The sequence below is a fragment of the Vulpes vulpes genome, chromosome 2, assembly GCF_048418805.1.
Source record: "Vulpes vulpes isolate BD-2025 chromosome 2, VulVul3, whole genome shotgun sequence".
In the NCBI taxonomy this organism is placed as follows: Eukaryota; Metazoa; Chordata; class Mammalia; order Carnivora; family Canidae; genus Vulpes; species Vulpes vulpes.
Genome location: NC_132781.1, coordinates 17,717,538 through 17,732,866, shown reverse-complemented (window position 1 = coordinate 17,732,866; position 15,329 = coordinate 17,717,538). Strand labels below are relative to the sequence as shown.

At 54.1% G+C, this 15,329-nt stretch overlaps 1 protein-coding gene across 5 annotated transcripts; it reads right to left on the bottom strand.

Moving 5' to 3' along the window:
- Positions 1-536: 536 nt before the first annotated feature.
- On the bottom strand, positions 537-15,114 carry LOC140597720 (putative pleckstrin homology domain-containing family M member 1P). 5 transcript variants are annotated; one of them, XR_011999578.1, is made up of 7 exons: positions 14,778-15,114; positions 12,436-12,581; positions 4,370-4,433; positions 3,679-3,865; positions 3,212-3,319; positions 3,031-3,118; positions 2,379-2,875 (listed from the first exon to the last, which is right to left on the bottom strand). XR_011999578.1 is itself a non-coding variant. In XM_072746962.1 (5 exons), the coding sequence occupies exons 1-5, from the start codon at positions 15,112-15,114 to the stop codon at positions 2,764-2,766; spliced, it is 846 nt and encodes a 281-aa protein (XP_072603063.1). In that variant the 3' UTR covers positions 537-2,763. The 5 variants fall into 5 exon arrangements, 1 of the variants encoding a protein (XP_072603063.1); XR_011999579.1 differs by having other exon boundaries at positions 2,823-2,875; positions 3,031-3,319; XR_011999580.1 differs by having other exon boundaries at positions 2,823-2,875; positions 3,031-3,282.
- Positions 15,115-15,329: the final 215 nt, after the last annotated feature.

Here is a 15,329-nt window from a genome sequence, read left to right as displayed (position 1 = left end):
CAATCTGCCTTCCCTGGAACTAGTCTGTTTCCTTCTTCTGGCCTCACCACAGCCAGTGGTGGGCTTCTCCTGGCACTTAGAGGAAGGTAGTGGCCAAGTCTAGGCCACTGGGATCCCTGATTCCAGCGCTGCTCAGCCTTTTCTAAGCCCCACCTCTTGCTTTGGAAAACCCAGTGGGAAATAGTCCCAACATTCTTCATGTTCCAGTGTCAGGGCTCTGTGCTTTGACAGGCACAGCGAAGGTGCCACTGTGGTGGGATTTCAGGCAGCAGCTTCCGCTGTTATGCATGAGTATATGTGAGGAGACCTTCAGCAAGGCCCCGAAATCTCCCCCTGGCTCCCTGGCCAGGACTCCTAGTGGCACCTCTTCTCCCCTGCGTGCCCAAGCCGCCTGCTTGCAAATGTTTACTACCAACCCTCCCTCTCCAGGCCTCCCCAGCTAATGAGAGCGGGGGTGGGGGGCCATCCAACCACAGGATTGCTGGTGGCCTCCCTCAGCCAGTGGCAGCATCAGGATTCAGAAGTAAGATCACAGGTGAGAAAGAGAAGAAGATCAGGTCTTTACTGCAAAATCATCCAAAATGCACACTGTAGCAGTTCCTTCCATACATTGCAATGGGCTGTTCAGGGCCAGCGCCCCCCCGCTAGAAACAGTTTATTGCATAAAATGGCATTTTAACAATAGTGTGGGCACCACTGAGGTTCACATCAGCGTTCCATTGGAGGTGAGAGGGTAGAAGTCAACTCATTTGATTAGCAGCTTTCTGGTACTGGGGAGAGGGTCAGTTCTAATGCTATTAGGAGGATACTCCTGGGAGGGCGGCGGCGGGGTGGATACCCAACCTAAGCAAGCTCCCTAGGGCCTCACTCCTGCTGCATCCTAGGGCACCTTCTGGTGCACGTAACATACTCACGGGCCTGAGGAGCCAGGGCTGGGCCTGGGCAGCACTGCCCACCCCAGGCCAGCCCCTGTCCTCTTGGGGACCTGGGGCACCTGCGGCTCTGTTTAGGCTGGTCTATGGGGGAGCATTAATGCTGGCTATGGGGGTGCAGGATGGGGATAAGGACCCACTTTCCCATTTAGGAGGCTTTGGCATGCTGGGCCTAGGTGTGCACCATCTTCCGTGCTGGGGACAGAGAAGTTGTGGGGCAGCCCCCTGGGACAGGCCCCCCCACCACACCCACCATCTCCTCTGTTCTATTGCACAATTTATCCAGCTGCACAGGGCTGGCCAGGTGACTCAGCAGCCGAATCACCCCCAGGGAGAGGTGGGAGTAGATTCAGCTCTTGACAGTGACAGGCAATCTCCACCTAAGGCCCCCAATTCAAGCTGAGAGCAGAGAAGATGGCCAGAGGACCCAGGGCCGGGGGTGAGGGTGAGGGCTGTGGGTACAGGAAAGATGGGAGAAGGCAGCAGAGAAATCAACCCCCAAACCCCAGGGTCTAAAGGTCACTTTGAAAACAATGGCAGGCTCCTGCTCTACCCCAAGACCCCGTTGAAAAGGCAATCATGCTCCAATGACGTTTTCCAGTCTCTGGTAGGGCCCCTCCTGGGCCAGTCCGGCAAAGCTTTGTGAATTCATGGCTTTGTAAACTGAGGCTCAGCGTCCTTCCAACAGGTGGCTGCTCCCACGTGTCCCTGTGTGTCTCTGCAGCAGGGCTGGCACTCTTTGTGGAAGGACGGGGGTCACCACTCCACAGTGCGGGGCCTGGCAGTCCCGATGAGCGAGGCTGGCCGCTGGCCTGGGCTCGTTGGGCTCTCTGTGGGCCCAGCCTGCCTCTGTTCCCACAGGGCTCAGTCAGGCGGTGGGGGAAGAGGGCGAGAGTGTGTCTGCAGCCGCCCCCGGCCCATCTGGCTGCGGGTCTGTGGTAGGATGGGACGGCGAGGGGCTGAGGGTTAGGCAAGATGACCACCCTGCCCTGAGCCAAGAAAGGCTCAAAGTGCTGACAGTGCGGGTTCCAAGTCTCTCCCTTCTCCCTCAGGGACCAAGATCCCCGGCTACACGAGAGCTGGGGGGCTCTGACATGGAGAAAGGTGATGGGGCTTCCAGGTGAGGTGGACAGGGCAGGGCAAACAGAGGGAGAGGGAGAGGGCGGTCATCGAGACCCATCCCACCAGCCCCCGGGCAGTTTGGCACGTCGTACTTGAGCTGTGGGCAGTGAGCGCCCGGTGTAGGAGAAGGAAAGGCACCCAGTCCAGCTGGCAGGCTCTGGCCCAGCAGTGGCCTGCCTGCCCAGCCGCCTGCCTGCCTGCGGGCCAAGTGTTCCCACACATTTGCTCAGCATGAGAAGGCCTGGATTTCTTAGTGACTTGTGTAGGGTCAAGAATAAAAAAATATTTTCCATTGAAATATGAAGGGGAAAAAAAAAACCTGCCTTAAAAAACTAGACCTTTTAATCAGGAATGTGGAATTGAGAATGCGCCCAAGTCTTGTTTCCACAGTGTTTGAACAGCCCTGATGGATGTGCCATGTCTGTGAGGTGAGCTGGGGCCTGATTAGTGCAAAGTTCCCCCTCCCTGCATCCCCTGGAATGGGGGCATCTGATGATGTCCCCATGTCCTGGAGCAGACAGGTGGTAGAGGGACTGGGTGACATCATCGAGGGCTTCCTCTGGTAGGCTCGTCCTCTGGTCACATCAGAGTCCGCGTGACAGGGGAGACAGCTGTGACACCTTGAGAGGATCCGGACTGACGCCAAACCCAGCTGAGATGGGTGAGCCGAGCCCCCACCCCGCAGCCTTGGTGGGGACAGCACGCTGACTTAGGTGAGAGTGCTCTGTTCTTGGTACTTGCGCCGGCGGGCACAGCGGGGGCAGCCCTTCTTCACCACGGCCTGGCAGCTCTGGTGGAAGACGGTCTTGCACTCGCCACACCTGGGGGATAGCAGCAAGCACCGCCTGTGCCATGGGCCGGGGGGCTGGCCAGCGTTCCTGACCAGAACCCGCGGGGAGGCTGAGCGGCACCCGCCACCCAAGGCACGTGTGCGCTGCCTCTGCATGGCCAAATAAAACCTCGCGACAATGCTTACCCTCCTTCACGCCACAGGCACTGCTGACACTCTCTGTTCGAATTCACTTTTTAAGATTCTGCTTGAGACTCAGGAAGTGACTTCTTGCCTATGTTGAAAACCCTCTGCCGTTTAAAAAACTCCTGCTAGGGGCTGAATCTAGGCCATGAGACACCTACTGAACATGAATGAATGCTCCCACCTGCTCAGTTTTCCACTCCCACACGGGCTGGAATGGAGGTTCGGTGGATGACTTTTTCCATTTAGAGGCTTCTGATAATGAGTGATAATCGGGTAAGAACCATCATTACTGCAGGAGAGAGGCAGGCAGGTACCACCCACAGGGTGCCTGGCCTGTTCTAATGCTCCAGGGCAGTAACTAATTCAGTCCCTCCTCAACCTGTTTGTAGATGACAAAACTGAGGCCCCTGCTCAAAGAGGCAGCAAGCCACCTCTTCTCTAGGGAGACAGACAGCTTCCTTGATCTAGGCAGGGGCCTTTGGAGGGCTCTCTGAGCTGGACTGGAGCTGCCGTGACTGCCCAGGGCATCGGTACCAGCACAGACAGGGGGTCCCTATATTTCTGCAGAATGGCACTGGGCCTGCCTCCCTGGATAGCTGGGGCCAGCTGTGTGTAGGAGTGGGGTGGCAGGCTGGGTGTCCCGCATACCTGACTGTGGTGTCAAACTCGAAGGGGAAGATGATGTCGTGGTGATGGCAGATCTGGCAGATGAAGCCACGCTGGGTGCACAGGTCACAGTGGTAGACATGCTGGGAGGCAAGTCCAATCAGGGTGTTGAGGAACCCTTCATACACTCCATCCGCGATCTGTGGAGGGCAAGTGCAGGCCGACAGGCCTTTCGGGTAGCTGTGCTGAGGCTGAGGCCATCTATAAAATGTGGCTCCACCTTGCCTCAAGAACTCCTATTCCCAAAGAAGTATCTTCCCACTTGGGCAAGAACCCCCCCCCCACCCGGACCAGGCTGAACAATGCAGGTGTACAGATCCCGCACACGGAGGTCACTGGGGGTAACCGGCTTAAGGATGAGACCCAAATCCACAGAGCCCTCCCTGAAGGAAAGGAATGTCCTCAACTTTCACCCCTGGGGCCTCTCCTCCTGCTGCCCTCTAGCTGGGGACGAGGCCAGAGGCAGGGAAGGGGCCAAGGGGCTCCTGTTCCCCAGGCTTTGCTGGACTGCCTGCTTACTGCAGGGGGCTGGCGCTCAGGCACCGCCCAGGAATCCTGGGACAGCCAGACACATAGTCTGAGGTGCTGAAAAGCTGCAGCCACCCCTCCCGTCTGATGTCTCCAGGACTGAGGCCCCTCTGGGAGGTCTGGGGGTAGAGAAAGGCATTCTCACCTGCTGGAGGTCGGCAACACTGTACTTGTGGGGAGACTCCAAGAGGTAATTCCTGTGGTTGAGCCTTCAAACAAAACAGAAGAGGCCCCTTATAAGGGTTTCCCGATCCGGGCCAACCTGTGTTTGTTTTCATTCCTTCAGCTGCTCACCGGGTATGAACGCCTGGCCAGGGTGGTGCCTAAGAGCGCGGTCGGGTGCCCGGGTTGGGGATCTGGTCTTCCAGGTGACCCAGGGCAAATTACTCAACCTCTCTACGACTCAAGCTTCCTCACCCGAGAAATGGAGCTCTTTGAGGATTAAAAAATTTATTTAAAGCATTTGGCATAGTGCCCAGCACACAGTAAACAACGAATGATTATCAGCTAGAGTTGATAACACTGTATCGTATAACAAATTTGCTGAGAGAGTAGAACTTAAATGCTCTCACCAAAAACCGACACCTAAGTAGTGAGGTGATGGATGTGTGAATAAACCAGATGGGAGGAACCGTCTCACAATGTATATACATACACCAAATTATCATGATATCCACTTTAAACATGTTATAATTTTGTCAGTTATGCCTCAATAGGGCTGAAGAAAATTCCAACAAAATTTAAAGGTTATAAAACATAGAACGTCTTTAAAAAAAATAAAAATGAGGAGGAGGATGACCAGAGCCCACATTTATACTGGGAACTGGGCTTAGAGGTTTATTTCCATTAACTCATTGCAGTGTCCTGTGAGGTTGGTACTCTTATAATCCCCACCTCGACAAGACAGCAGGAGACCTGAATGCAGAAGTCGGCCTCTGGAGCCTGCACCCTTACCCATCCCAGTGAATGCCTGAAGGTGTTAGCTGTTGTGCTTACTGCCACCATTCCATACTAGGGACAGCGGGGCAGAAATGCATAGGAGGCAGCCTCTGCCCCCCTATAGCCCCTGGGCTAGCGGAGGGACACAGGCAAGCATCCAGTTTCAGTGCTATGTCAGAGACATGGCGATGTGGTCTAAGGAAGGCAGATCCCATTTCACAGTGGGGTGGGGCATCGGGGAGACACAGCGAGGGTAGCTCTACTTTCCACCTCAGCAGTGGCAGAGATCTGAGGGGTTCCATCCTCAGGGATAGAGAGTAAATGGCTGCAGAAATCCCCCTGGGACACCACCTGCCTGGCCTTGCTATGTGTGCCTGTGTGGGTGCTGGGGTTGGGGAGAATGATCCAAGCCTAAGGCGGCTGCAAACCTGCCCCAGGAGCATCTGGGATGGGGGCTTGGCCATGCTCCACCCTATAGCCTCAGATGTGATCTGGAGAAACCTGGGGCAGGGGTGACAAGTCCCACCAAATAGCCTGGCAGGCCACGCTATGCCATGAGAGGTGAGGACACTACTGCTCGGTTCACCACTCTGGTTTCCCCAGTAAACTTCCAGCTTTCTGGGAACAGGAAGCCGCCATTTATCACCAGGAAAACGCAGGGGGCGGGGGGGCACACAGGCCGTCCCTGAACTGGCAGGAAGGGTGGGGCTGATCTGGATGGAGAGTCATCTCTGTCATCTGTACATAGTCATGGAAGCCCTGGGGACCAGCCAGGCACAAGACCCTCCCTGCAAGCCACTGTACCCTGGGCCTGTCATACTCTCAGTGAGGCCTCACAGTTGCTTCCTCCACAGTACTCAGTCCAAGCCACAGGGGACAGAGCACTAGCCCAGGGGTGAGATGCCACTGCTCACCCTGTCAGGAGAGAAGTCTACACCCTAGGGCCACTCCAGGCCTCTGTTCTCCACCCCACAATCGGGAAGTCCTTTCTGTCCTCTCCTAGCGTGAGGCCGGGAAGGGGCCCGAGAGATCTGTAGGGAACTCGGGAAGAGAGAAAACAGAGGCGAGGTTGCCCCTTCACTCCTGTAACCAGTGATGAGGTGGGAAAGGGCGCTGGCAGGGCTGGCAGGGTGGGCAGGGCTGGGTTCCAGGCCGAGGCTCTGACTCCTTTGAACTTAGGTGCCTTCTCTGCCCACTCTTCCAGGGCGTTTCTAATGGCTCCTTCCCAAGGGCAGAGAGGGAGCTCTGAGGCTCTTCTGGCCCCTGGAGATGTGTCCAGGCCTGTCTGAGGATCCCCTTTCTCTCAGAGAGCCCAGCAGAGGGCTGCCACTAGCAAAGGGGAAATCCTCCCTGACTTCACCACTCATACTCAAGGCCTGCCCTTCCTTCTCAACCATTCCAGTCCTCAGCCTCCACTCTGGCCAACTCAGGCCAGGCCTCCTCACTTCCCAGGGCTAATTACTACATCGGCCTCTGTGCCCCCACTACTGCCAAACACAAACACATATTTTGTGTTTAGGTAATCTCTACACCCCATGTAGGGTTTGGACTCACAACCCCGAGATCAAGACTTGCATGCTCTACTGACTAGCCAGCAGGGCACCCCCTAAAGTGGCCTTTTGTAGACCCTGTTGAGAACATCCCTTCAAAGGGCTCCCTACCGCTGGCAGGATAAATCCAAACACCTTTACCTGGGACCTGGGACCTTTGAGGTCTGGCTCCTGCACCCACAGTCCAGCTGCACTGAACCCCTTCAAGGGTCCCGATGAGCCACAGTCCCGTCCCTTTCCATATCACAGGTCCCCTTTGAACTAGGAAGGCTGGGCCCTCCCTTCCCCTTTCTTCTCCTAATTCTTTTGCAAAATCCCAGTTCACTACATGCCTGTGTGAGGACAGAGTTCTGGAAGCATGCCCTAATAGGACTGATGGTGGTGGGACTGGAGGAAGGGTGATTGGAACTGCCTGCTGGATTCTTTTATGCTGAATATTGACTGCCTTTGCAAAGAAGAAACACTTTTTTTTTTTTTTAAGGAAAGAAAAGAAGAAAAGAAAATCCTGCAAACCCTCAGCTCCGATGCCATCTCCTCTGGGAGTTTCCTTGGCCCTCTGGCCCTGAGGAGGCTGGGTCTGGTGCTTTCCCTCATGGCATGAGTCATGCTGACCCAGAGCCATCTGTCTGCCTGTGTGCGTCCTTGCCCAGACTCTGAGCCCCTCACCGGCCCTCACCACAACTCTGGAAGGCCCTTGGGCACAGGGATTATTGGCCCATTTTGTAGACAAGAACGCTTAGGCTCAGAGAAGTAAACCAACTTCTCAGTCACACAGCAAGTCTGAGGCCGGGCAGAGGCTGCTCCTGAGCTCTTGCACTTGCCCCCACGTTGCTTCTAAAATGGGACTTCCACTGGCTGAACCTTGCTCTCTCGAAGGCTGGTAGGCTGCACAGTAGGTATGCAGTGCTACTACCCAAGGATGGGAATAGCAGAGGCAGGGAGAAAGGCATGGCTGCCTAGCAGGTCAGCCCACACAGGTCAGTAAGGTTGACGACCAAACAATCTGAGCAGGGTGGGGACAGGAAAGTGGGGCCAGCACCCAGGACCCACCCTGCAGGTACCTGGTCTGCTGAGGTCTGCAGAAGATCCCCTTGACTGGAGGGTGATGACAGGGAGATTTCACCACCCCGGTCAGTGAGGGCAGACTTTCTGGGTCCCAGGATATCAGAAAGGAGGGCAGTGAGTGAAGACCAAGGCATCCAGCTAATGATCAAGACAGGCAAGGCCTCCCCGGGAAGCAGACTGCTAGGGTCCCTCATGGTGGCCGCCAGAGGGGCTTTCTGTCCTTTCAGGTCCCGTGGAGACCAGGGCTCAGCTGGCTGCTCTGGGAGCCTAAGAGGAATCAGCCTCTCCCTCATGCCTAAGAGAGAGCTCCCTGCAGCAGCCCCCTTGTTGTGAGTCCTGCGGGGCCTATACTGGGCACCACTTGTGGCCTCAAGCAACCATGCAGGAATGGCCCTGGGAGGACAGTAGCCAGGACTCTAGAGCTACAGCCCATCAAAGTGGTGGTCTCTGTGCCATGCCTGTGTGGAGGAGTGGCTGGCGGCACGGGGGGAATGTGAGGGGCTTGTGAGCTGCTCCAAGTGCCAGACACCCAGCAACAAAGCCCAAGTGAACAGGAGGCACCAGCTCGTCCACCTGGGGTCTGCCCTTCTGAGGGCCCTATGGGTGAGGAGGTTTACAAAGGGCCCAGAAAGATCCTAAGTTCATGCTGCAGCACAGCATCACTTCCGGATCCTGAGTAGGTCCCTAGGCTCTGGGGGCTGAGAAGCTTCTCAAAGGATATCCTGAGGGTCCCGCCCCAGTCTTGCCCCCTTCTGAGGATTTGGGGAGGGATGCTGTGCTGGATGGCAACAAAGCAGCCCTGGAGGGAGGACTGGGTAGGAAAGGGCCAGGCTACACCGCCCTTGCCTCCCAGCCTCCCAACCACACTCACTTTCCTCCTTGCACCCTCTCTCCATCCAAGTTCTCTCTGTTCTTTCCATGTATGCGGCCTTTGTTCATGGCCTGCACACACTCTTTTGTTCTGGATCACTCACTCTTGAGTCTCTTCCCTTTCTAAATTTCTACTCATTCTTCAGGTCTCACCTTATTTGTAAGTTCCTCCTGGAAGGCTTCCCTGCTCTGCCCTCCTGCAATCCTCTTAAAGTGCTCACAGTGGTACTTCTAGGCATCCTGCCTCCCTCCCAGCTCCCTCCCTGTTGTAGCCATTGGCTTATTCATCTGCCTTCCCCTCTAGAGAGTAGATCCTGGGTCTGCCTTGCTCAGCGTTGAGCCCACAAGCCTGGTATCTTCGAATGTTCTCAGTAAATATCTGTTGAATGAATGAATGAATGAATGAATACATGAGCAGGTAAAAGCCACTCTCCAGGTATGTGGTCATTTCCCAAACCCAATGGGAAAGTGATTTCTGCCCGGCCCTGGCATTTCTCCCAAGATGGCATCTTGTGCTGGGGCTAGCTGTGTGTGTGTGTGTGTGTGTGTGTGTGTGTGTGTGTGTGTGTGTGTCTGTGTGTGTCTGTGTGTGTGCGGGCGTCCAGGATGCTGAGCTCTTTCAGAGCTCCGCTTTGGCACAGGCTCAGGTAATCCCCCAGAAGCTTCCGCTGCTCCTGGCATCGCCCGATGAGGTGGATCTGCACCACATGCTCATACAGCGAGGTGTTCACCAGCTGCAGGTTGATGAGGGGCTGGGCTCGGATCTGCATCAGGAACTTCAGGGCCTGCCAGCAGTTCTGGGGCGCACCACATAGTGGGGATGGGACAGGATGGTGAGCGCCTCTGGGATGGGCACGGTCTTACTACTCACTCACCCAGCCACCCAGCTCCAAGGGACATGGTGCCATCTTCATTTTACAAATGAGAGAACTGAGGCTCAGGGTCGAAGTGACTGGGCCTATGTCCATAGCTCAGAAAAGTCAAGATCTGACCCCAGTTAACCTAATGCCCAGACCTTTTCTCCCTCCACGGCACCAGCTGCTGCCCTTCTCTCCCTGGGCCCACAGACCCTTCCCATTCTTTCCTGTCTTCCCAGCCCCCACTTTCCTGCCTCATGGAACAGGCACTGCCTGAGGCCAACCACTCAGGAACCAGGTGACTGTCTGAGTCAGGCTCCAGCCACAGGAAGCCACAGATCAGAGCCAGCTAAGGAGGTTTTCCAACTTCCCCAGCTCTTGCCAGCAGCACCAACCCAGACTCCCCCAACTCCCTGAGTGGAAGTGAAAGATCAATCCCAGGCTTTCCCAACTGATAGGGTGTTGCAGGTCCCACTTTCAGTCCTGACCCTAATGCCAAAGCCAGTTACTGAGAACCTACCATGTGCCAGACAGAGATCCTCAGCCCCATCCTTTCCTCATGCTTATGACATTCGAGTGGGGAAGGTGTCATCATCCCCATTTTCTAGATGAAGAAGTGAAGGCTCACAGAAGCTAAAGTGGCCTATCTAATCTACCTGCAGAAAGTGGAGCCCGGGTCTAAACTGAAGTGTGGTCTTTGCACAGATGGCTGTTTCATCAACTAACGAGAAGCCTCTCTCCCCTTCAGTGTCCTTCTCACTGTGATGAGAAGGACGGAGGAGCTGAGACGTTCTTCACCATCAACTTGGAGTTGGGGTTTCAAGTCAGAATTGAATTTGAATCCCAACTCTATCACTTCCTAGCAGTGTGACCTTGTGACAATTACTTAACCTCTCCGTGACTCAGTTTCCTTGTCTGTAAAGTGGGGAAAATAAAAGCACCTCCCTTATGGGATTATTTTGAGTTCAGATAAAAAGAAAATCCATAAGCTCCTGGCACATACCATATCCTCAGGAATGGGAGCTGCCTTCAGACTCTGAGTGTCTGTGTGGCCCAGCTGGCCCCTGAAGCTTCGGGAATGTGACAGGGCCCTCGGGAGATGGTCACACTGGGGGCTGAGGAGACTCTGGCCTCCTGTCATCCAGTTCCACTGCCATCTCTTGCCTCTCCCAGCAACAGACAACTCCTTTTACCATTTCTCAGAGCCCTGAAGTACCAGCCTGTGACCTGATGGGCATTCGAGCAGAAAAGGCCCGGGGACTCTTCTCAGACTGCTCTTCTCCATACCGCCTGGCCAGTCCCATGACTCGCTTCAAGCCTTGGGCGAGGCTCTGATGAAATCACACAGAGGAATGCGTGCTGAAAACTGCCAAGTGCTATGGACAGGCAGGAGCTTCCTGCTCCCCCGGACTGTTCCTGGCCTGTGGGCTTGCAGGAGACAGGCGAGAAAGAATCCCTGGTCCGGTGCTGACATGCTGCCAAGTGCCAGCCAGACCCTGCACAAATGGGTCAGCCAGCGGTAACAGTGAACAATAAGGCCCCTCACCCACTAGCCAGCCACTTTCTATTTCGAATGTTCCTGTCTTTCCCAGGCCAGGGATCTCTGAGAGAGCGAGAGCTGGATATTTCCTGATCTCAGACATACTCAGAAAAGTACTGTCATTTTCTGGTAGGGAGAAGGAAGTGGCACAAGGATTGCAGCAATAAAAAAGAAGATGGCTTAACCAGTGTCCGGGTGTTGTAAATAGTGAGTGTGTTTTACGGCCAAAGAATGATTTGCATTTGTGGTGGTTCTGAGTTTAATATTCTATGTGTATTTAGTTAAATACTTACCACCGAGGGCAGGAGTGAGGACAAGGTAACCAACCCAAAAGCCAAAGTGAAGCTACTGTTCTTGGGGTTCCAGTCCCCAGCACGGTAGAGGCTGGGGTGACACACAACCCTTCCCTGCACTCTGAGGACACATCTGCACATCAAGGTTGCTCAGCCAGTAGGCCTGGAGCTTGTGAGAAGCAAATCCCTTCCTTATGCTTCTGTGTCTGTCTTAAACAGAAATCTGTGCCTTTGGGGTGAAGCCAAGCTTGTATTCTTGGAAGCAGGCCCTGACCAAGTGAACCAGGGGCCAAAGGTGTGACAGGCCTCAGGAGAAGGAAAGGGCTCTGATGTAGGGGCTCTGAGAGACTGGTGGGTCCTGTCTGTTAGTTCTTACACAACCCTGAGGGACACACTTATTAATTCCTCTTTAGAGACCAGGAAACTAAAGCTAAATAATTTGCTAATGGTAACACAGTTAGGTAAGTGGTAAGCTCAGGTGTAGAGGAAGAAATGTGAACGATCCTGGGATACATCCAATTCAAAAGCACTTGGTGGACATAAAACAGTACCCAAGACTAAGTGATGCTAAGTCGACAAAGCACGTTCTAAAGCAGTATGAGTCCAGGATGATCCCAACTTTATAAACGTGTGGAAACAGATCCAAGGAAAAGGCTGACTGCTCCAAGGGGAGGTGCAGCTGGTTGGCCAGCCCACCCACCCACCTGTCCATCCACATCCATCCACCATCCGGTTATATATGTAATCTATCCTAATTATCCTTCCTAACCTGCCTATCCTCGTCTGTCTGTCTATCTATCCATCTGGCTGCTGGTACCTTAGTTTTGTCTGTAGCCATGGGGAGCTGCAGAGAATCATCCTTAGACCTCTACCTGAGGATCAAGGCAGACCCTGACAGAGCTCTGCTCAAGGCTATAGACCAGCACTGCATTGTTTGCTTGCTGTCTCCCCTCCATCATGGGGCCTGAACCAGTGACCCAGGCTTCCCAAGAGCCAGCCTCCTTTACAGAGATGAAGAGCAGCAGCAAAGAAGTATGATCATTCGTCTGTCAATTAGCAGTGTTGTGTGGCCACAACAGGCTGGGCTCAGGGCTTACCGGGCGCTTGGTGAGGTCCCAGTTGTGGATGATCCTGGCCGGAATCACCGAGGCATCGTCTTGGTGGCAGATGTCACAGTAATAGAGGCCAGAGAAGGCACAAAGCTTGGGTCGTACAAATGAGAAGCCAATCTTTCGGGAGCAGCCTGGGGAGAAGGACAGTGGGAGAGTGAGCAGTGGCAGGGCCAGAGTCTGCAAACAATGCAGAAGTTACTAAGCAGAAGGACCAACTCTTTAAGGGAAGGATAGATTAAAAAGGATAGAGAGATAAAACCACCCTCACTTATATGCACCCCACCAAATAACCCTATTAATTAGTCTTTATAGCAGAACACCTTTAGCAATTATTGTTGCCTTTTTACAGCTGAAACATTGGTGCCCAGAATGGTGGAGACCTGCCCAGTCATGGGCCGATTACACAGCATAGCTGGGCACTGGATTTGGGTTAGGTTGCTGTTAGAGCCCACATCCTCTTCTGTGTAGCTGTGTTCAGTGTTTCCACTGCTTGCTCACCGGTGCCAACCTTCTGTAGGTCTGCCCCTCCACTGAGGCCCAGAAGTAGAAGCAACCAAGTCTGGGCCTTGGTACGCAGGGTGGGAGCTGGGGACCTGGGGCCGGCCACAGGGAGTGGGTGGGGAAGCCAGCAAAAGGCAGGCGCTGTCTGGACATTGCCTGGGGCCAGCCTGGAGTCAGAGATGCCTGGCCCTGCGGGTGCAGAGCCCAGCATTAGCCCCTCTGCTAGAGGTCCTTCCACAGCAGCGGGCAGTGAGAAGTGGAGTGGGACATGTCCGGGGTAAAGCAAAGGCCTGGCTCAAATCCTGAGTGCATGCCTGTCTCCCACAGGGCCAGGGGAGAGTCTAGCCTTGGGACTAGAAGGGCCACCTCTTCTGTTTAATAGCTGCCTCACCCTAACCCTTCACTGAATTTTTGCAAGGTTCTGTTTCAGTGTCTATATAAGTCTGCTGTTACTTGCTTTCCTGTGGAGAGATCACATAGTTTAAATGAAAGGAGATTTTGAAAGTGTCTTGCAAACTATGAATACAGCCAAATGTCAATGGTGGGTATCTGCTTAGCCACAGAGCTGTGCTTGCAGCAAGAAGGAAGCCCAGCTCCTCAGATTCAGTCTCGGCCCACGAGCTCGCAGGTGACAGGCACAGTAAGAGCCGCCCCCTGCCAGCATTCACACCCACTGGGGAACTCTTCTCATAAGCCTTGGGGTCCTGGCCTTAACCCTAAGCCTAACAGCCACAGGCTGAAGGTAACGGGTGCAAGTGTTAGAGGTTCGCAGGGGGAGGGGGTGATCTGGGACTTGAAAACGTTTTCTGCAGGAAGAAAACCGACCACTTCCTTCCAGATGCCCGAAGCAGACTTTCCACTCAAGTCCCACAGGCTCTAGCCAACTCTAGCCTCAAACCCCTCGCAGCCATGTCTCCTGTTATGGCACTCTGCAGCAGGGCAAAGTTTTCCCGGTTCACCCGGAGAACCAAGGTGATGGAAATGGGTGTCTGGGTCCCTGTGGGGGCCTGGCTAGAGCAAGGTTCTAGGACTGTCAAGGTCCTCATCTGGCTCTACCATGGGAAAGGTATTGTGAGGAATAAATGAAATAATCCAAATAAAGCAGCTGGCCCAGTGCCCCCACAGGAGAATCAGATTTAATATTGGTAATAATATAGCAGGTGTACTGACTTAGAATAATATCTATAATATATTCTTAAGTAGAAAAAAAACAAGTTGCAGAACAGTATAAATAGCTGTGCTGTCTCAAACAGTGGCCATAAGCCACAGGTACCCATTTCAGTTTAAATACCTTTACGTTAAAGTGAAAATTCAGTTCCTTCCATCATAATAGCTACATTTGAAGTACTCAGGAGCCACATGTGGCTTGTAGTTACCATAGTGGACAGCATAGATCTAGAACATTTTCATCATCAGAGAAGTTGCACAGAACAGAGTAGTATGAGTCCATTTTTGTAGCCGAAAAAGACTGTGTGCACTTGCAAAAGCATGCAGAAATATTTGGAAGGATGCCATATCCCTGCTCCAAAAGAAGCTAAGGATATGGTAATATGATGATGAAAGGGTGGAGACAGAGCTCCCTGGATGGAACTCCCTAGGCAGAGAGCAGCACTTCTAAGAGCTGCCACCCACAGGTGCCAACCCTTGGCAGGGGTGCTGGCCTGCGTGGGTGCTGGGGAGAAGCAGGGGCAATTTGCTGCAACATCCCAGGGGTGGCGTGGGGGCAGAGGTGGAGAGCCAGGAAAGGGCAGAGCGCCTAAATTAGGAAGCCGACTCGAGGCAGAGGAGGTGAGTGCACTGGGGGTGGTGGGAAGGCAAGCGGGCACCTGCACAGAAGCAGCCCTGGGAGTCAAGGCCTTTCTCCGTGGGGATGGCCACCAGGTACTGCAGTAGGAAGCCGTTCTCCCTCGTGGCGAACTGCAGCACCTCCTGACAGTTCTCGTCCAGACTGCCTCCCAGTGTCACCGCCTCCTCGGCTGTCTCCAAGTAGGACTCCAGGACCTTGCGCACCAGCTCCCTCCATAGAGCGGCCTCCTCAGCATTCCCAGCCTGCAGCTTCAGGACAGCCTTGGCCGTGAGGATTTTGAAGCAAGATGGGCCCCCAAGGCTCATGTCTGGCAGGATATCTCGGATGGTCTCAATTCCATGACTGTCACTTAACATCTTCTCATTGTTTCTCACTCGGAAGCATTTCAGAGACTCCAAGGATAGGGAGAAAATATAGGGCACCCAAGTCCTGTCAGTGTACAGGTACAGAAGGGATTCTTTAATAGCATCTGGCTCGGGAACTTGGGCAGAAGACCAACAGAACTATGTGCCGTGGAGGGTTTCAGACTCGGTGAGCAGGTCTGGGTGGGAGGGGAGGCCACCCTGGGGGG

Bases quoted from the DNA above. Each gene is read 5' to 3' on its own strand.
- LOC140597720 (XM_072746962.1), bottom strand. From the start codon at position 15,114: ATGTTAAGTGACAGTCATGGAATTGAGACCATCCGAGATATCCTGCCA. The intron at 12,582-14,777 runs GTGCCCGCTTGC...CCTTCTCCCCAG, and splicing joins CCAGGGCTGCTTCTGTGCAG to GCTGCTCCCGAAAGATTGGC. The intron at 3,866-4,369 runs GTGAGAATGCCT...GCTACCCGAAAG, and splicing joins GTGTTGCCGACCTCCAGCAG to GCCTGTCGGCCTGCACTTGC.